Genomic DNA, 20,481 nt, shown 5'->3' with positions numbered 1-20,481 from the left:
TTTCGTGGGTGTAGCAGGCCTGGCCAGGGAGCTCCACAGCAATTTTCTTTATCAGTAGGACGTTTAATTTTATGTGTCGATGTTGAAAAGTTTATACAGATTAAAAACAACAACATACAACATTCACAACTTTCCAAACAAGTGAGAGCCTTCTGCCTTCAGGAGCAGATGGGCTTCTGTACCGTGAGCCTCAGGCAGTGGGGCTGGGAGGGGCCCTGCTTTTCCCCCACCCCTGGCCTCAGTCTTAGCTTAACGGGGAGCTAGAGCCCCAGCACTCTGGCCTCTTGTTCTGTAGCAAAAACAGACGAGGGGAAAGGGCCTGGCTGGGCACAGCGTCCTCAGTCTGACAGGCCTGGGGTAGCCGGGAAAGGCACTGCGGCCCTGGGCCGGACTCCTGCCCTCACCCTGGGTCCTGGCTGGGGTGGGGCAGGGAGGCAGCGGAAGCAGGCCCGGCGGGTCCAACTCTCCACCGGGCTGGGTGTTCTGGGCTTCCTGGGCTTTGGTGCCAGACTACAGCTGCTGCCCCCTGCTTTCTGTGGTGCACATGGGGGCCGAGGCAGGCTGGCGGAGGGAGCAGAGGGGCGAGAGAGGAGGGGACCGTCTTTCAACACGTGCAAAAGCTGCTGAGGCCACAGGACCTCCTGGTCTGGTGGGAGCCGCGCTGTCACATGCCGGACTCCGAAGGCCTGTGGGCCTGGTAAGAAAGGTACACTGAGCACAGAGCCCGGGCTGGGTGCCCTCTGGCCCAGCACCCCTACCCCAGGCTCAGCCCTTACCTGAGTCTGGTTGGATGAGGAGGTGGTGAACTCCGAGTACCTGTTCCCGGTGACCCAGCCGGCCCACTTCCGGTACTCCTCCCTCACCTGTGGGGCCCGGGGAGCCAGGTTAGGGAAGGGGCAGGCCCCAGGCAGGGGGGCCTGGCGCACCGCCCCCCCCCCCCCCCCAGCCCAGCCACAGCCCACCTTCTTGTTGAGCAGGCAGTGGAAGATGAAGAGGAAGAAGCCTTGCAGGCAGTTGAGGATGGTGAAGGTGTAGGACAGCACCCAGCTGTGTGGGTTAAAGAGGAACAGGCCGAAGACCCAGGTGCTGCCCAGCAGAAAGAGCTGAGCGACAGCCGTGATGGTCAGCACCCTGCGGAGAGGACAGCGTTGCAGTGGGGGAGGCCCCCCTCGCACACCCTCTGCTCGCTGCCAGCCCCTTCCCTGCCCTCCACTCTCACCTGGCCTTCTTAAGTTTCTTCATGTCTGGGTTGATCTCAGAAAACTTCTGCGTGAGTTTCCAGACAGTAGTCATGAAGATGACAGCATTGAACTGGGTTGGGGGGAAGGTAGAACTGGCATTAGGGGGAATCCCTGGGACTGGGGGGGGGGGGGGGCGCGGGGAGAGCTGGCCCAGTGTGGCTGCACTCCTCAGGTGTGGGGTGGGGGCAGCTACCAGAACGATGAAGATCACGGGTCCCAGGAAGCTCCAGAGGAAGCCATCTTCTGGGTCCAACCAGCAACTGGGTGGGAAGGGAGGGTCATGTCAGCTCCGCAGAGGGGAAGGACACTGGCCAGGACCGTGGTCCCCTGCCCTCCCATCGGACGGCTCCGCTGCACTCACTAGCGGGAGTGGCCGTAGTGCTTGGGTCTGACGGCTGCCGAGATGGCCACGATGAGCAGGGGCACCCCATAGCCGATCAGGTAGAGCCAGCACTTGCTCAGGCCCTGGCCGTGGAACACGCGCACCACCAGGAAGTAGAGCTCCAGTCCCTCGAGGCTCATCCAGCAGAAAGCGGCCAGGAAGCAGTAGTGCAACAGTCCGGCCACCAGGCGGCAGCGCAGCCCCACCTGCGGGGCGGGGGCGGGGCGGGGCGGGGGCGGGGCGACGTCAGTACGGGGCGGGGCCGCGCCCCGCCAGGGCCCTCGGGGCGGGCGGGGACGAGCGGCCACAGCTCTGTTGTGCCGAGGACCTCGGCGCGGGCGGAGCGGGCGGTGGCCACCCAGCCCCGGGACTGGACGGGGCTCGCCCCCTCCCGGGCCCTGCCGGCCTGGGGTTCTGGTGGAGGTGAGACGTTCCCACCGCCCCGGACCTCACCTGGCCGCCTTCGTTCTCGATGCCCGCCAGGAAGATGGCGGAGCCCACGAAGAGGCAGATGCAAAGATGCAGGTGCACGGTGGTGCGCGAGCCCTGGATGGGCCGCACCAGCAGGAAGGTGAGAATGCATAGCAGCAGGCAGACTAGCGACAGCGCTAGCCCCACCTTGGTGATCAGGGCCAGCTTCGGGTCCTAGATGCAGGATGGGGTGCGTGGGGCTCCGTCAGCGCCCTGAGCCCTTCCTGCCCTCCTTGCGGGCCCCACCACCCGGACCCATCAGGGGCCTGCCCTCCAGGTCTCTGGAGATCATGCACTCGCCTCCCCCCACATCCCCTGCCTTCAACACTTGAACAGGCTTGCTTTGTGTCTCTTCCTAAACACCCACCACCCTGCGCAGTGCACGCACACAACCACGGATGCACCAGGGATCCCAGTTCCTCCTGATGGGCCTCCCCGCGCTAAGCCTCAAGGCCACATTCTTCTTTCTAACACTAAGGGTCCCACCTCTCTGACCCTCCTTGCTCATCTCAAGTTCTACCCCTCCTACACCTGGCCACCTCTATCAACTCGTTGAAACCCGCCTTTTTGTCCTTCCTGAGCTTTTGGCTTGGACCAGAGCCTTCCATACTCTGCCTGGCCCATTTCAATTAAACGCGTGGCCCAGCTTCTCTGTGTATCTCTGAAGCCACATACAGAGCGTTGTACTCCCTTTGGAGCTTTTAGCGATCATTTAACCGCCGGTTCCAGACGGACAGTCAGAGGGGCGCTAGCCAGAGCAGTTGCTGGGTCCCAGGGAAGGGGCTGGGGGGCATGGGGTGGGACCACTGGGGCTGTGTGACCATACAGAACCAGCTGTCTGTCTCACCTAAGCCAGGCTTGCCACCTGTGGGCTTTTGAGGGCTGCTCACCTCTATGTCATAGTGGGCCATGAGGATGGCAAAGCTGCTCAGGTGGTTGCACTGGCACGTGGTGCTGTTATTACTGGTGCCCCGGGTCCAGCAGCCCGTGGTGTTCCAGTGCCCTCCGCCCCTGTCGTCACTCTTCCAGAATGCACACACCAGCCCCTGTCGCAGTCCGGGCATCTTCATCTGCAGGCAGGCGGGAATGGTTGGAGAGGTTAGCCTGGAGCCCACTCTTGGGTCTTGGGCTTGGTTGAGCCCAAGGGGGGCTGTTTTTCGTTTGACAGGTATTTACTGAGCGCCTCCTTTGCTGTGTCCCCTGGTCTGGCACACAATGAACAGGGCTGACACCAGTCCCTGCCCTTTTGGGCCCGGCATGCCAGTGGGGGAGACCGATGTAAATAATGAACCTGATAAGGAAACTAGATGGTGTGTTAGAAGGTAGTAAGAGCTTTTGAAAAGAGAAACAGCATAGGGGAAGGTGGGGCATGATTACAGACTGTAATTTTAAATGAGGAGGTCAAGGAAGACCTAAAGGAAGAGGTGACATTTGAACAAAGACTGGAACTGGGTAAAGGACTGAGTCACGTGGGAGACGGTGTGTCTCACACAGAGGGCACAGCAAATGCAAAGGCCCTGAGGTCCGTTTGAGGAAGAAGCAGAGTAGGGAAATGAAGGCTGCAGAGGAACCCCTGTGACCCTGGCTAAGGAGTGAGCAGTAGGACTGATTCCTCCCCACCAGAGGACTCACAGGGTGGGAGAAGGCAAAGGTGACCGGGGAGTCAAGGTGCTCGGTGTTTGTGTTGCTCAGAAAGACCAAGTTGACGGCTGAGAGGAGCTCGTACTGGGCGCCACGGACAGGACTTTGGTGGAGATCTTTTAGCTTAGCTTTCGTCTCGGGGTCCAACTCCAAGGAGGCGTTGGCCAGCAATTTCTGCATTTTACAGCTGGAGAGGATGCCCATCACGGTGGGGTCTGGGGGGTAGACAGGCCGGCTACTACCTTCTGCCCTTCCTCCTCCCACGCCTCATCCTCCCTCCCAGGATGTCTATTCAAGCCCTCCAGGACGCCATGATGCCTGGGATCTGGCAATAGGCCAGTTTCCAGTTGTTGTATATTTAGGACCTCAACCCTTGCCACATCCCAGATCCTCCTCCCCTTTCCCACGGGAGTCCCCTCTGGATCCCCGCCGTTACCTGAGTCCCTGGCTGCGGCTGCCACAGCCCAGTCCAGCAGCATCCGTGCGTGGCTCTGGCCTATGGTGGTGTATCCGTCCCCTTGCTCCTGGATCATCAGGGACAGCTCTGAGAAGAGAGGGGCAGTGATCGGGGGCTCTGGGTGCCGGATGAGGCCCCGGGCAGGGCGAGGTCTCACCTGTGTTCGAAGGGGAATGGTAGGTGAAGGAGGCTCCAGGCATGGCCTTGGCCAAGGTCCTCAGGACTCTTTCAAGCTCAGAGAGGAGGTAGGTGGCCATCTTGTGCCTTTCAGGCAGGGCCAAGGCGTCCAGGTCACTGGGGACTTCCAGCAGCTCATCCACTGACGTGATGAGGTTCTGGGGGGATGGGTGACAGCTGGTGGGTCACTGCCCTGCAAGGGCTGCCTGACTTCAACCCCCCTCTACCTAGGGGCACACTGCAGAACCACCTGGGGTTGCCTGGGGGACAGGCACGGGCTTCCTCCCAGGCTCTACACCTGCACTGACCAGCAGAATTGCCACAAGCCACACATGGCTATCCAGCACTCGAAATCTGGGTCCACGTTGAAATGGGAATAATTTCGAATCTGCTGGGTTAAATGCAATCTCCACATCAATTTCACTTGTTTACTTTTGTTTATTTTAATGTAGCTACTGGAAATTTTTATTTTTGTTTGCTTTTTTAATTAAAAAATTTTTTGATATATATATATTTAATTTTACTTTTTAAATTTACATCCAATTTAGTTAGCATATATAATTTTAAAAAATTTTATAGCCATCTCTACACCCAGCGTGGAGCTTGAACTCACAACCCCAAGACCAAGAGTTGCACGCCCTTCTGACTGAGCCAGTCAGGCGCCCCACTACTAGAAAATTTAAAATGACATGGGCTCACATATTTCTCCCCAGCTTAGCACATAGGCTAAACCTTAACACATAATGCTCACTGTGTGCCAGGCACCGTTCTTTCTTTGAGCTTTACTTCTTTTAGTTCACAGAAACCTTCAAACCCAACTGTGTAAAGCAGGCACTATTTTCAGACGAGGAGAATGAGGCCCAGAGAGGGGGACTCACTCGTCTGACGTCACACAGCAGAAAGTGGCAATTGGTGGGGCAGGGTGGGTGGGATGGAGGGGATTTGAGCCCTTGTGGCCTAACTAGGGAGGCGAAATTCTTGACTGCTGCATTCTGTTGGCATTCTGTGCCTCTCCAGTGTGCGTGTGTGCGTTTTAAGAGGTGTATATATGTTTGTGTTTGTGCTCGTGTAACCCCTGCTTGGGCTGTCTCCACTCACACGGAAGCATCCCTCTGCCACCCCATGCTGTCCATGGGTCCCCCCCTCCCCCCCCCCAGCGCTTGCTCTTACCTTGATGGTGTCCTGAGCCAAGGCCGGCTTGAAGTCTCTGCGCAGAACTTGGACTGTTTCAAAGAAGTGGGAGAGTCCCTGGGAAGAGAGGAGAAGGGGCGGGTCAGAGAGCCTCGCGTATGTGTGTTGGGGTGGGGGGTGGGGGGAGCTTGGGGAAATTGGGGGAATTAGGCGGGCGGCACAGGGGGATTCCTGCCTCCTGGTCCCTGCTGGGGCCACCCACCTGGCTCTTGATTCCAGGGGGTTCGGTCCAGGCAGGGAAGGACATCTCTGCAGGCGATAAAACAGCCATTTATTAGGTGTGAGAGTGTCTGTGTGTGTGTTGGGATGGCGGCTGGGGTCAGGTCAGACCAGGTACCTTGACAGGTGGTGTCCGTTTGCTTATTCTGGAATCCGGGTTTGAGCTCCCAGCCACGGCGGCAGCGGCACCTGTATGAGCCCACGGTGTTGATGCAGACGGTGGAGTTGTGGCACACAGGCGGCCGGAAGCTGCACTCGTCCACATCTGGGGACACAAAGGTGGGACTCAGGCCCTTCTCCTTCTGTGTCCCGCCCCCTTTCCCCATATTAGTACCTCCCACCTTGGCTGGAGGTGACGTCCCCTGCCGACCCCACATCCTGGTGATGCAGGAGTTATGGGAAGTGTGGGGAGGCCTGACACATAGCACGTGAGCCCTGTACAGATGTGCAGGTTGTGAACTATTGAAACACCTTTGTCCCAGTTGGTAATTAGCTGTCACCTGGGGTCTCCAAGGAGCCTGCTCCTCAGTACCTCAGCTCCTTCCCCAGGATCCCCGCCCCACCCCAGATCTTTTCCCATCGAGCCTCAAGAGAATTAACGCTTGGCACAGCAGGGCACCGCCAGCATTCATTCTGCTTGGGTGGTGTGGGTGCCACTGAATACGCGTGCAATCAGCTGTTCTGAGTGTGGGTCTCTAAGATGTGGCATCTGAGCTCTGGACCTTCACAGACGGTGTTGTTTGGGCCATCGGGGGACCCAGGAATGGGCTTCCAGCCAGGCCGGCAGCGGCACTCATAGCTCCCAATGTTGTTGAGGCAGTGGGTGGTGGTGTGGCACGGGTTTTGCCCCGAGGTACATTCATTCACATCTGAGGACAAAGCCAGAGGGTCAGGGTCCCCTCCACTGGCTGCACCCACCTCTCACTGCCCGGCATCAGGGACCCTGCTGTTATTGCACGTGCTGCCCCCTGGTGACCTTCAACCTCAATCTCAGTGCACCTTATGATGGCCTCCCTGCAAGATGGGCGAGGCAGGGACCATGGTCCCCGGTTTACAGGCTGTGAAACCAGGGGGGAAACTGAGTCATGGGGACCGGACTTTCTTTCCAAGGACTCTCAGTTACTCCCTCCCCAGCTCTGGCCCAGGCTCCCTTTCCAGGAACTGGAAGCGACACCCTCCCCCTGCTCCCAAGAGGCAGGTGAAGAAGGGGCGAGACCAGGGGATGCTCACAGAGGCCAGGGGCTCCACAAGGGAACCCGAGGCCCGGAAGGCCCTGCTACCTCCCTGCTCTGTGGTGGGCCATCTGGGGAGGCAGATCCTTGGGCAGAGCAAAGCCCTGGTGTTTCAGGAACCCAAGGCTCTTCTCCCTCCTCCGTGGGCTGCGGGGTCCGCCTGGGCCCCGCCCCAGCTCCGGCGCAGCCTCACAGCGTCTTCCGGGGCCTCTACCTGAGCACACGTTCGGGTCGCTCAGGTTGAGCTCCAAGCCGGGTGGGCACCTGCAGGTGTAGTTGCCCTGGGTGTTGATGCAGATGCTGCGGCCTTTACAGAGTCTGGGTTTCAGCTGACACTTGTCCACGCCTGCAGGGGGAAGGAGAGGGTGTTGGAGGCCTGCCTGCAGCTGTTTCCTGGGATAGAAGCATCTGGAAGGCCCCGCCGTCTCCTCCTCAGCGAGCGGGGGTGCCTTTTCTAATTCACATGGAGGCGTCCTAGGGGCGAAGCATGGTGGCCCAGATGTTCGGTTGTCCAGATGTGGCAGGAAGCAGCCTGAGTCCTCCCGTCTGCCTCTCTGGGTGGTTCCCAGCTGGGGCAGGGACGCATGACCACCTGTGTCCCAGCCTGAGGACTTGGTCAAGTCCCGGGTGGGCCTTCCTGGGAGCCGAGTGCCAGGGAAATGCTGCACACCAGACCAGGACCTGTCAGGGCTCCCAGCCATGGCCTTCACCCTGACTCCGCCAGGGTGGCCGCTTGCTGGCTGAATTCCCCTTGGAATCCCGGTCACCCTCAGGGGACAGACGGCACGCTCCCATCCACGCTAACTCTGAGACTCCAGCTCCACGGAGATGGACAGGTCCCACACCCGAGCCAGGCCTTTAAAAGACGAGGCTTTTGGGCAGGGGCAGGGAGAGTAAGGATGGACGGTGGGCGCCAGGCTGGGGTGGACGGTGTTGCTGATGTCCAGTCGGGCGGCCTTGGGGCAGTGAAGATGCCTTTTTCCCATGAGGGCATTCCCTAGACTGGCAGGAAGTGGTGAGGATCCACGTCTGAGGGAGGCCAGCAGCGGGCGAGGACTGGAGAAGGGAGCAGGTGCTGATGCGTGAGGCATGGCAGATGATTGTGTCTTCTCGGCCCTTGGGCTCCCCCCAGGGGGGCAGACACTGGGCCCAGCCGGATGGGGCTCAGCCTCTATCTTCTGTCCCTCAGGAGAGGGCTGGGCCTGGGGCAATGGTCCTGGATGACAGTCTCCCTTGTCATCTGGTCCAGAGGGGGAGCCTCTTGGTTCACCTGACTCTCCAAGTGTGCAAATGGTGGGGGGTGGGGGAGGGTTGCTGTCACCTGGCCCACCCCAGACACAACATCCTCCGGGTCCTGGTCAGCCGGGCTGCCCTCAGGCCCCTGAACCAAAGTTACTGGGGAGGGTGGGGACAGAGCCTTATGCGGCGAAATAGAGGAAGGCCCAGTGATTGAGAAGGGGTGGGGGTGGTCAGGGCATCAGGAGGGGCCTTCTCCAGGCAGGATGCTGGCTAGGGCAGGGCTGGCCAGGGGCTGTGGGCCTGCTCTCAAATCTCCATCCTCCCGCTGTTCCGGATGGGGTCCCTGGGTCCATCATGGCCAAGGGTCTGAGAGGGCTGCTGATATGGCCAAGCCCGTGAGGGCTCTGGTGGGGGAAGGTCTTGGCCGGGCAGTTCCTGATGGTGGCAAAGAGGACGGATCTTGCCCTGGAACGCACCTCCTGTGAACTATCTCGAATGCCACCTGCCTCTTGTTTTATGCAAATAAGGTGCCAGGGGGGTGGGGGGTACGTTCCAAACATCCAGAGGTGACCCTCTGTGGAGGAGTCTGAGCCGGGGGGTTCAGAGAGGTGCGGGACGCCAGGTAGGTGACAAGGACATCCTTTGATGCCTGGGGAGGGCGGGGCAAGGGGCCCGCGGAGCAGCCTGGGTCTCCCCTGCCTGTGGCCAGACGCGCTGCCACGACATGGGTGATGCGTCCTCGGCTGCGACAGAGGCTGAGCCCTTCACAGAGCTAGGTCTTCGGGTGGCAGGTCCTGGGCCAAACCAGCGGAGACTATCCCTTCCCTGTCACCCAGCTTGAGGTCCGTGGCGGTCCCTCGCCCCTCTCTTGTTACGTGTCTACCCAGCCGCCTGACGGAGTCCCCGTCTCTCAGCCCTGGCCTGTTGTTACACAGCAATGCAGCCCCTCGATAACCACAAGCACCCACGACGGTGGGTGGGTGGCATTGCCTGTCCAGGCACACTGGGTGGGATCCATGATCCACATATGCAGTTGTGCAGGTTGCTCGGTGCACACGGGCATCTGGCCCGGGAGGCAAGTGGGAGTTGAAACCCGGCCCGCTCTCCATTCCCCAAACGTGCTATATTCACCTGGAAATGAGGGACCTTTTTCCATTTCCATTTCCATTTCACGCGCTGTCCTCTGGCGAGGCCACGTGTCTGGGCCACAAGATTGACCCACAGGGGCCCCTCGGGACCAGCATTGCTGGGCTCCACGGAAGTGCAGGTGCCCCCTTCCCTCCCACCAGGGAGGCTCTGCAGCCCTCTGTCTGCTTGCAGGGCAGGAAGGGGCTGGGACCAAGGCTGTGGGCTCTTCTCTCCACAGTGGCTGGCGGTGGGGGGGGGGGGGGGGCGGGGTGCCTTGGACCCTCCTTAGAGTCCTCTGGACCCTCAGCTCTGCCCCGTCCTCACCTCACTTCTGCTCTCCTCCTCTCCTCTCCTCTCTCTGTATTCTACACTAACCCCCTGTGGCCACTGCTGCCCCCCACCCCCAGCCCCCTGAGGATGCCCGAAGCCCCTTCCGCTGCCTGCTGTTCTCCCTGGAAGGGGGGCAAAGCCTGGTGATGCGCGGAGGCTGGCTTCTGGGCCTGAACGGTGTCCTCACTGCGCAAGACCACGGCAAGAGATGGGATTACAGTGGGGTCTCAGTGCCCACCCTGGGCACAGGCCCTGGGGACGCCCATCCCGTAGAGGGTGCATCAGATCATAAAACCCAGCAGCCACCACTGTTCTGTGCTTTGCTGCCTCCCTTCCTGGCAATTCTATGAGGTAAGCACCATTGTCACACACACACACCCTTTTTTTTTTTTTTTACAGATGGGTAAACTGAGGCACAGAGAGGCGGGATCACTTGTCCAAGGTCCCCCAGTTAACAAAAGACAAAGCTGCTTTTGTTTTTATCTGTAAAAACTAGAGATTCTTTTTTTTTTCTTAACACAAAATCACGATAATATCACATCTTGCGCATTAACGGTGATTTCTGAATAAGTATCCTGGCCAGGGTCACACACACAGCTATCAAGTGGCAAAGCCAGGATTCAGGCCCTTGTCCCTCCCGCTACCCTGCCTCTCTGTGCTGGTGGCCCAGGAACAGACATACCTGTCCCGACTCATCCCACCCCCGGGATGCTTTAGCAATGGCTCTGGTCACCCCAAACCTTGTAGACGGGGAGATGGAAGGTGTGGGGTGGTTCTTACCTTGACACGTGTTCTCACTCTCATTCCTGAACGTTTTTGCCCCAGAAGCAAGCTGGTATCCGGGGCTGCATTCGCAGTGGTAGCTCCCCTCTGTGTTCTGGCAGTCTGCAAATTTTCCACAGGACACTGCCAAGGGTGGCCCACACTCATTGATGTCTGAAACACAACAGGACAAAGGGTCACCTCCCAAACGCATGAGTTCCTGTGGGGAAGAGATCCCTACCCCCGGCCCGATTCCCCAGCATGGGGCCCAACGCTTCGTCAGTGTTTTTTAAGAAACGATTAGACTCTTGAGCTCTACTTCAGAGGCTGGGCTGCAGCTGGAGCAAGCCGTTCCTGAAGCCCACTCAATCAGCTCTGCTCTTCTCTGCCCTCTGGCTGGCAGCCCGGATTTGAGCACAGCAGGGAGTGCTGAGATGCGGGGTGGGTGGCATCTCAGCATCTTCCTCCCAGTCCTGGAAGGAGGCAAACTGGAGCATAGACTCCAGGGGTCCTGGAGACCCAGCTCCTCTCTCTCCAGTTTGTTCACTTCTTATTTCCCACCTTTATATCTTTTCCCTTCTCTTTTCTGTGCCCTTGATAAGAGTCCCAAGGCCAAAGGCGGAGACCCCAACTGCCACTCACATCTCCCATGGGCACTGGGCTATGCCTCACCATCTCCATGCCCCACTCCCCACCCCCCACCCCAGGCCCCTGTACCATCACAATTCTCCAAGCGGTTGGTGAAGATGTCCCCAGATAAAGAAGTGAACCCCGGAGAGCAGCGACAGGCCGTGGCGTTGACACATCTGGAGTTCAGGGGGCACCAGCGAGCACAGTCTGTGGGGATGGTGATCACAGTTGGAAGGTGAGGTCTGAGCCAGGTGCTGGGGAGTGGGGGGGGGCAGGGCAGGATCATCTCAAAGTTGGGGTTGCTGGGAGGGGCAGCCCTGGTCTTCCCCCTGCATCAGACCTCTCCTGCCTGGGCTGTGGGGGTCCAGGGCCCCCTCCCCAGGCTGTGGCTGTGGCTGACTTTGCCGCAGACTCACCACTGGTTTTCTGGGATTCAGCTTCGAACAGGGTCCACAAGACACACAGCACTGGAACAGAGACAGAGGGTGTGTGTTGTTGGGGGGTTGGGGAGGGGGCCCCAGAGCAAGGAAGGAATGATGGGGGCCTGAGGGTGACACATCTGAGGGCAGGGGGCTGCTGAGCGCTCCCAGGCTTGGGCTCTGTCCATTGCCTAATGAGAGAGCGGGCAGCCCTCCCTGGACTCCAGCAACCACGGCCAGAGTGTCTGCGACCTGTCGTCTGGGGACGGGTTTCAGACAGGGTGGGGAAGGGACCCAGCTGCGGCAACAGTTCAGTTGGCGACAGGGGGCCTTGGTTCGAATCCCAGACCTTGTTCCGGTTGCCTCACTTTTCGGTGCCTCAGTTTCCCCATCTGCAGAATGGGGATGTTAATTGGCAGCATTTCTTGGAGGCGTGTGAGAATCAGGCTCGTGGATACTGCTGGTGTGTCCAAGTGTTTACCATCGTTACTCCTTTCTATACCAGTGAAGGGGTTGGACCAGGTGTTCGAATCTCTGATGCTCCGGCCCCCACACCCTGGCTCAGGGACACAGGTGCACGCACACCACACCCACATCTGTCAGCCCAACAACCAGCTTGGGACCCAGTGGTGACATTTCACCCCAGGCTCCCTGCACACAGGAAGACGCTGTGGGCTCAGTGTGGGGGGTGGTGCTCGTCTCCCGCCGTTCCTGCTGTTCAGGGGGACCCTATTCCCACGGCATGTGTTTGGGGGTCCTCCTCAAGTCAACAGGGGCTCTAGAGACAGGGAGCTCCTTGTTCACCAGTGAGAGAGACAAGGAGATCGTGAGGGAAGAGAAGGAGAGGGGGCGGGGGGAGAGACAGGGAGAAAGGGAACAGGACAGGTGGAGGGAGAGAATCAGGCAGAAGTTAAGGCTGTGCTAGAGAGAGATGGACTGAGGAATCAGGAACTTACGGAAAGAGAGAGACTGAGATGGCAGAGATTGGACAGAGAGACACAGAAATGGAGAGATTGAGAGCAAGATAGAGATACAACTAGAAAGGGGGGTGAATGGAAACGGGAAGGGAGGGAGGGCGGAGGGTGCTTCAGCAGCAGGTGGGGGTCTGGGAAGGGCTGGGGGAGACCCCCACTCCCTGCCAGGCTAGGAATGCTGGCAAAGCTGGGGAGACCCCGATTATCCAGGGAGACCCAAAGTGGGGTGGTGGGTGGGGGATGGAGACGGGGAGGGAGGGAGGAAGGGAGGGCATGAGTCACTTCCTGGGCCGAGGGGAAGGGATGAGTCACATTGTGTTGCCCCTGGATGGGGCTCCTAGGGGAATTCTGGGGTCCGTCGTTGTGAGCATAGTTGGAAGGGCTGCAGCGGGTGCAGATGGGAAGGTGCCCTGACCCCTCAGTTCCTGTGTCCAGACTTGATACCCCTTAGGCCAAGTGGGGCCAGAGACACCCCCCCCCCCCGCCCGGCCTCAGGGCCCTCGAGTCAGAGTAAACTGAGGCTGGAATGCCCTTCCCCTCCCTCTAACGAGGATTCCTTCCTCTCTTCCTCCTCTCTGGCCGCAGGGCTTGGCTAATTCCCCCCTCGGCCAGGACCCAGTTCCTCTTTGCAAGACAGACCACAAAATGACCCTCCCTGGCAGTATGGGCCGTGGCTGATCTGTTCCCAGCTCCCAAAGCCCCAAGTAGCCACGGTCATGCTCAGAAATGCCCTGGCAGGTTCCGGTTCCGTCCATTCTATAGATGGACAAACGAGGCTTGGAGCCCAGAAAAAGCGCAGGAAGAATCTGGTGGAAAAAGAGGGGCCAAGGAAGGTGGGATTGAGCTCAAGTTCCCAGACCCTGGCGTGGAGGGGTCCTTTGCACCCCAAAACCTCCATTGGGGCCTGGGCGGGGCTCCTTCCCAACCACCAAGGCTGCTGGGCCAGGCCGGCTCCATCTGGGGCCTTGGAAGTCACCCAAACAGGAGCTGGGATCGGAGCTGCTGGTCATCCCCTCTCTGTCCCATCTGGTTTGCATTGCAGGCAATGCAATTCGATTCTTGCTTCGGGACCCTGGGGTGGGGCCGGGGGAGTCACTCTCTTGCCCCTCCCGCTAAGGAAACCCCCCAGCCCGTACGTCTGACCCGCCAGTGTCCAACCCAGAAGAAAATAATAACAAATTAAAATAAACTAAAGTACTGTTTGCTTAATTCTTAACTGTGAACTCCACTCCCTGCCAGGAATAGTTTGGGCACAAACTCACTCAGTCCTTAACTTAACCCTGTAAAGTGAAGACCAGACTCACCCCATTTTCCTGATGTGGAAAGTGAGGCTCAGGGGCTCTGTGCGTGGCCCCAGTGACCCCCCCCCCCCCATCAGTTGTGTCCCACTTAGACTCCTGTCCCTTGCTCCGGAGGAGAGCAGGGGTAGGGGTGTTAGGGGAGGACCTGAGCTCACGCCTGGCACCCTGGGCCAGCACAGGGAACCCCCCTGTCCCTGTGGCCCAGGGAAGCTCTGGTCTGGGCACCCCCAGTGTCATTTCTTCACTCTCTTTGTTGCCTGGTTGCTCAGGCAACGAGCTGCCGATAACCGTTAAAGCCACCCTGGGTGGGGCGGGAAGAGAGGCAGGGTGGGGGTGGGAGGACGCTACAGTGAAATCAAGTTCAAACCCCTAGCGGGCAAAATTCAACTCACGGGGGCGTCCTGTCTGGGACTGGGGGAGCAAGAATGGGGTCTCTGGGGCTCCCCCTGTCACTGAGATAGTGGGGGACATGTTGGGAGTGCCCCCCCGCATTAGAGGGGTCCTGGCTCCCAGGTCCCCAGCACTGCCCATGCCCTATATTAAAAGCAGTTGCCTACAGGGCCCCAGCACTTACTTTTTGCCCCCTTCCTTTCCCCATGCCTCAGTTTCTCCTCTTAAGGAGCAGCCTCCAAAGTGTCTCTGGGACAGAGTTTAGAGATCCCTCTGAGTGGGAGTGGGGGGTCCTAGAGCACCTTGGGAGTCTCTGCCAGGGCAGGGGGGTGCCCGGGCACTGCCAGCCCCTCTCTCCATGTGCCCGCCTGGCCATGAGGCTTCTTCCTGTGCCGCGGGCCCCCACGCCCCCGCCCCGAGCTGCCAGCCACACCTTCCCTTTCTCCACGGTGAAGGGAGTGTCAAGGCTCCAAGGGGTGCTTTCCGCAGCCCCCTCGTCCCTCCCAGGGGGGTCCTCAAATTCTCACCGTAAAGGAGGAAAAAGACGCTGTGGCCGGTGACTCCCATGGTCTGAACCCGGGGCCGGGGGAAGCAGAGGATGGGCAAGGGCAGGCTGGTGTCCCCAGGCTGGGCAGCTGCGTGGTGTCCCGGGGCTGGCCCAGCCTTTATTAAGTAGGGGGAGGACAGCCGCTGGCCCAGGGCCCTCCCCGGAACTGGCGGGGCAGCTGGAAGCCAACAGGAAAATGCAGTAAAAACACAGACCCAGGGGCGTTGCACGGGCTCGGGCTCTCTCTCTCTCTCTCTCTCTCTCTCTCACACACACACACACACACACACACACACACACACAACCTGCCCGCAAATCCTCTGCCTGCTTTTCCACCATTTGAGCGGCTGACAAACTCTGGCCCCGTGTGTGTGCGCTGGGCATATCCAAGGGGAAAGTGGGGACGTGTGGGCAGGAGTGGGGAGGGAGTCTTGCCCAGGGCCCCCTGGCTCTTCGAAATAGCTTGGGGCTCCCGAGTTGGGCATGGCCCTGTGCTCACTGCCTTGCCATGCCCGAGTCCCCAGTGCCGCATCGAAGCCAACCATAACCCCCATCTCTGTTTTCCAGGTGAGGAAACTGAGGTCCAGAGAGTCCAGAGTCCCACGGGACCTGCAGAGGCCCGAAGGGGCCCTTCATGGGTGCTAGGCTGGCACCAAGAAGAGAAACGGCAGAGCCTCGGGGCCTCCATGCTTCCAGAGCTGGCCTTTCTGGGCCAGCGCTTACCTTGCTGGGAAACTTGTATTTCAGGGGCTTCTGGGCAGCAACAGGGAATCACAAGATAGAAGAGTTGTTTTCTTTCCTAATAAGTCACATGACTGGCTTGTCTCTTGAGGCGTCTAATAATTTTTTTAAAACGCTATTATTTATAAAGTGCTTCTTCATCTCAGCCAGGCCTGATTCTCCTAGAATTATCTATGCATCTATTTGAGTTCATTCACTTTGCAAAACACCTGCAAGGCAGGCAGGACTATGATTCCTAATTTACGGAGGGGGAGACTGAGGCAGGGGTAAAAAGGGGCTGAGCAGAGACACATATGCGGGCAGCCCAGTCCCTCCGGTCCCTGCCAGAGCTCCAGAGGTCCAGAAGAAAGTCTCTACTGGGTGCTAATTTGTCTTTAACACCTTGGCGCCCCTGGGGCCCTGGGGTTGGGGGGGGGGCGGGGAGGGAGGGGGCAGTATCCACCTGGAGGCCAACCAAAGGGTTTTGCAACTAGGATGTCAATCTAAAGTTTCCTTTTTAATGTTTCTTTTTTCTTTCCTTTTTTTTTTTAATGTTTCGTTTTGAGAGAGAGTGAGAGCAGGGGAGGGCAGAGAGAGGGGCAGGTTCGGGGGACTGAGGATCCGGAGCAGGCTCTTTGCTGACAGCAGCTAGCCTGACGTGGGGTTCTAACTCACGAACCTGAGCCAAAGTCAGACGCTCAAGGGACCCAACCACCCAGGCGCCCCTCAAGTTACCTTTTTAAATGAATGGTTTCAGGGCTGCAAAAGTGTCGAAGATTAAAGAAAATAGGAAGTGCAGGATAGGTCAAAAGGGAAGGATAGTTGGTCATGGAAAAAAAAAAAGGTCACCAATGGCTGAAAGCAGAGAAGCATTATCCCAGACCTGCTGGAGCACCTCCGCCCCGGGAATTAACCCCTTCCGGCGCTCTCCCTCCCCTCCCCCACTGTCCCTTTGTCTTGGGTCGGGCCTGGGATGGCTTCTGCTGCAGGCACCCAAGGGGCTTGGAGGCAGAAGAGGACCTGGCTGGAGGCTGGGAGGGGAGGGGGCCAGACCAGGTCTGGAGTGGATCTGGGGCTTTTTCCCAGAATCTGGAAATCAACCTCAGGGCTGGACATCACCTCCCCACAGGCCTGCAGGCCAGACAGCTGGGTATCTGGAGAAGCTGGGGTTTGGGGGTTCCTGCCTGGGGGAGGTGGCAGGTATTGTCCCCACACCCATCCTCGTCCTCAGGGACCATCTATTCTTTGGGCTTTTCCTCCCTGGTATGTGTCTTGGGACCTTGGAGCAGGTCTGACCTCCCTGGGACTCAGTTTTTTTGTCTGGTGAATGGGATTAAAATGCCTGCCAACTGGCCTCACAGAACAGGGTAACAGGAGAAAAGGCTTCAAGATATCGGCTGCAAGATTGGGGAAGTCATGAAGGAGGACGTCCTTACCACCACCGCCACCACAATCTGGCCCATCAGCAAATCCTGTGGCCCTGCCTTCAGATAGACCCAGAATCTTCCTACCTCTCCTTCTCATTGGCCCCCACCCTCGTCTAGGCCCATCATCTCTGGCCTTGGTGTTCTGGCTCCTGCCTACACTCAGTTCCCCCTCACAGTGGCCCGAAGCTACCCGGGAATGCCCGAGTCAGGTCACATCCCTCCTCTGCTCAAGAACCCTCCGTAGCTCCCACGTCACTGGTAAAACCCCAAGTCCTCCTGCATGATCTGCCCTGTCACCCCTCTACCCTCACCTCCTCCTGCTCTAACCTTGCTCACTTGCTGCAGCCTTCCTTATGGAAAACACCGGGCACAGTCTGACCTCAGGGCCTTTGCACAGACTGTTGCCGCAGCCTGGATCATTCTTACCGTAGATGACCTCATGGCTCCCTCCCTCCTCCCCTCCATGTTTTTGCTCAATTTCCTGACCCAGCCCTCAAGTCCAAATGTAACCCCTACCGTCCTCAGCACCCCACCTCCTCCCTATTTTCTCGATTCTCACTAACTCCCATCATGGAATATACCTACTTACCTTATTTACTGTCTGGGCCCCACTAGACTCTCCGCTCAGGGGGCAGGACTTTGGTCTGTTTGTGTCTCTGCAGTGCTGGCACAGAGCCTGCACCCCATAGACTTAGTAACACCCCACACAGGCCGCTGTCGCTGCCCCCCACTGACGAAGAACCCCTTCGGGCTTCCTGATCTGGCCCCTGCTGGGGCGTCAAGTTGTTTCTCCCCCTTCCCTCTGCCCTGAGGCTCCAGCCCCGCTGACCTATTTGGCAGACCCCCTGACAATCTTGTGACCTCTGTTCCACAACAGGGAGGCAGGGACGTGGGTCCCTATTTGTCAGATGGGGAACTGGCCCCTGGACAGTTGGGCCACCAGCACGAGATTCCTCAGCTAGGAGGTGGCCGAGCCAGGATTATTCAACCAATAATAATAATAATACTCTTTATATTGTATTGTACCGTATCGTGGTCTATATATATTTTTTATTATTATAGCTACAGCAGTAACAAATCATGGTGGTGGAAGATGGCACTCATCCAGCGCCTACTGTATACCTGGCCTACTCCTAAGCGTGCTACAGGGATTGAACTCACTTTTCTTCCCAATAGCCCTAGAAGGCAGGTGCTGTGATTTCCATTTGACAGATAGGGTAACTGAGGCACGGAGTGGTGAACTGACTTGCACAGTCCACAGGGCACCCCCATCTCATATCACAGGTCCTGGACAAACCCGATCTCTTCCTCTTTTGGATCGTATGGTCTTGGGGAGGTGATGTCCCTGGGCCTCAGTTTCCTTGTCTGTGAAATGGTCGGAACCTGGCCCAAGCGCAGGTGAGGGTCATAAAAGAGAGGGTCATAATCGCAGGGGCGTAGCTGGGAGTGGACGCTCCGTGAACAACGGCTGTGGCTGTTAGGATGCTCCCCCTTCTCTTCGCTGCAGTGGGGAGGGAGACAAGCGTCCCCAGTGTCCTGCCTCCTGGTTTCTTGTGCTACCTGCCTATGCCCAGCACCCACGCAAGCTCAAGCTCGTGCTGAGGTAGGGGGTCAGATGGGGTCTCTGGGTGGAGGGGGGCTAACAGGAAGCCCCCTGCCTGGGAGACAATGGCAGAGGAAGGGGCCGGGCCAGCCCCCACGCGGATGAGCCCAGCTGCTGGCTCCGGGAGGGCGGCACAGCTATTGTGAGGCCAGACAGCTGTCCCGGAGCCAGGAAGCCAGGGAAGAAAGTGGGAGGCCACTGGCCGACCCTGACCCCCCAAACCAGGGCAGGCCCGACAATGGGCCCTTTGTCTCCTCCTGCAGGCTGGACGCCTGGATTCGCCAGGGCCGGGACCCCCAGCATCCACCTGCCTAGGGGCTCCCGGTGCAGAGCCCTGCCCAGCCCAGCCTGGGGAGTTAGGAGGCAGCGCTAAGTTGGGCCATATTTATAGTTCCCTGGCACTGCTGAGCAAACTTCTAAATATAGACGCCAAGCTATTTGGGGCCTCAGCCCTGTGGCGGAGTGGGAGTGAAGGCCACCACTGCACGTGTGCCTCCCTGGCCTGGGCCCCCGAGACTCCCTGGGCCTCTGTCTCCAGGGGCTGAGGCTGTGGGCGGTCTTGGGGGGGCAGTTTGTCCGCTTGGATGGGGGTACACAGAGAGAGACGCGGTGGAGTTGCCCACGGCCACAGCCCAGGGCGACAAGAGGCTGGGACGCCTGCAAGGGGCGGGCACGCATGCGTTCCAGGCCCAGGAAGAGGGCACGCGTTTGTGCCCGCTGTCCCCAGCGCCCCGTTCTCCCACCTCTTCCACCCCAAGACCCACTGGGGTAAAGGCAAGTTGGTGCAGCTGTCACTTCAGTGTTCTTGGCTCTTCTAGGAAACAAAGTCCCCCAGGAAATGGCACAGGCACCAATAAGCCGCAAACAGACTCCAGCTCGTAACCCATTTCCCCTTCCCCATCGGTCTGACTTCACTGGTGGCCTGGGTGGGGGGCCGTGAGGTGGCTGGGGGGGGGGTGGAGCTATAAATAGCCGGTTTATAAGCAGCTGCCGAGCTAGCCAGGCAGGAGGTGGCCCTGGAACCCAGGGAGCTTCTCAGGGGCACAGCTGAACCCCAAAGCGTCCCCAGCTTCACGCCTTCCCAGCAGTCGCCAAGGTTTAGGGAAGTGAGGGGGACGTGAGAGACAAGCTGCTTAAAGCCAGCGACGTCAATGATTCTTTAAAGCAGCACCTTCAAACCCCGGCCAGGCCATTAAGACTTTGATGGAAGCTTAGTGGGTTCAGCAACCGTCTAAAGGTATTGGAGTTTCATACAGCCAGTGAGAGAAGCAGGGGCGGGCCACGAGAGGGGCTGGCTCTTAGCAACACGCCCCTTTCGTTCTTTCTTTTTAAAGCTTGCTTATTTATTTATTATTAAAATTTTTTTTAACATTTATTTATTTTTGAGACAGAGAGAGACAGAGCATGAACGGGGGAGGGGCAGAGAGAGAGGGAGACACAGAATCTGAAACAGGCTCCAGGCTCTGAGCTGTCAGCACAGAGCCCGAGGTGGGGCTCGAACCCACTGACTGTGAGATCATGACCTGAGCCGAAGTCGGACGCCCAACCGACTGAGCCACCCAGGCACCCCTATTTATTTTGAGAGAGAGAGAGAGAGAGAGAGAGCACATACATGCGAGCAGGGGAAGGGCAGAGAGAAAGGGAGAGACAGAGAATCCCAAGTGGTCTCCTCACTCTCCCTCTCAGTGCGGAGCCTGATCCTGGGCTCAAACTCCCAAACCGTGAGATCATAACCCGAGCTGAAATCAAGAGTTGGTCGTTTAACGGACTCAGCCACCCAGGCGCCCCAACATGCTCCTTTCTTAATTAAAAAAAAAATTGAGGGGCACCTGGCTGGCTCAGTCGATGGAGAGTATGACTGTCATAGCAGGATTTTTTTCCAGCTCTCCTGCGGTATAACTGACGAATCAAATCGGGATATACTGAAAAGTGCACGATGTGATTGTGGTAGGAGCCTGAGGAAAAAAGCAGTGCCCAAAGCCCCCCGTGAAAGCCACCTT

At 58.5% G+C, this 20,481-nt stretch overlaps 1 protein-coding gene across 4 annotated transcripts; it reads right to left on the bottom strand.

Moving 5' to 3' along the window:
• Nucleotides 1–25: 25 nt before the first annotated feature.
• ADGRE5 (adhesion G protein-coupled receptor E5) lies at nucleotides 26–14,857 on the bottom strand. 4 transcript variants are annotated; one of them, XM_042978386.1, is made up of 20 exons: nucleotides 14,712–14,857; nucleotides 11,517–11,567; nucleotides 11,188–11,307; nucleotides 10,489–10,644; nucleotides 7,226–7,357; nucleotides 6,502–6,648; nucleotides 5,898–6,044; nucleotides 5,763–5,809; nucleotides 5,540–5,617; nucleotides 4,350–4,527; nucleotides 4,172–4,279; nucleotides 3,727–3,950; nucleotides 2,985–3,164; nucleotides 2,077–2,268; nucleotides 1,603–1,829; nucleotides 1,435–1,501; nucleotides 1,220–1,311; nucleotides 963–1,131; nucleotides 777–863; nucleotides 26–694 (listed from the first exon to the last, which is right to left on the bottom strand). In XM_042978386.1, the coding sequence occupies exons 1-20, from the start codon at nucleotides 14,749–14,751 to the stop codon at nucleotides 665–667; spliced, it is 2,472 nt and encodes an 823-aa protein (XP_042834320.1). In that variant the 5' UTR covers nucleotides 14,752–14,857; the 3' UTR covers nucleotides 26–664. The 4 variants fall into 4 exon arrangements, with proteins under 4 accessions (XP_042834320.1, XP_042834323.1, XP_042834321.1 ...); XM_042978389.1 differs by lacking the exon at nucleotides 6,502–6,648; XM_042978387.1 differs by lacking the exon at nucleotides 7,226–7,357.
• Between the last annotated feature and the right edge of the window lie 5,624 nt (nucleotides 14,858–20,481).

Source organism: Panthera tigris, chromosome A2 (genome assembly GCF_018350195.1).
Source record: "Panthera tigris isolate Pti1 chromosome A2, P.tigris_Pti1_mat1.1, whole genome shotgun sequence".
Taxonomy (NCBI): domain Eukaryota; kingdom Metazoa; phylum Chordata; class Mammalia; order Carnivora; family Felidae; genus Panthera; species Panthera tigris.
The sequence above is the reverse complement of the archived record's forward strand: the minus strand, read 5'-3'. Positions and strand labels throughout refer to the sequence as shown.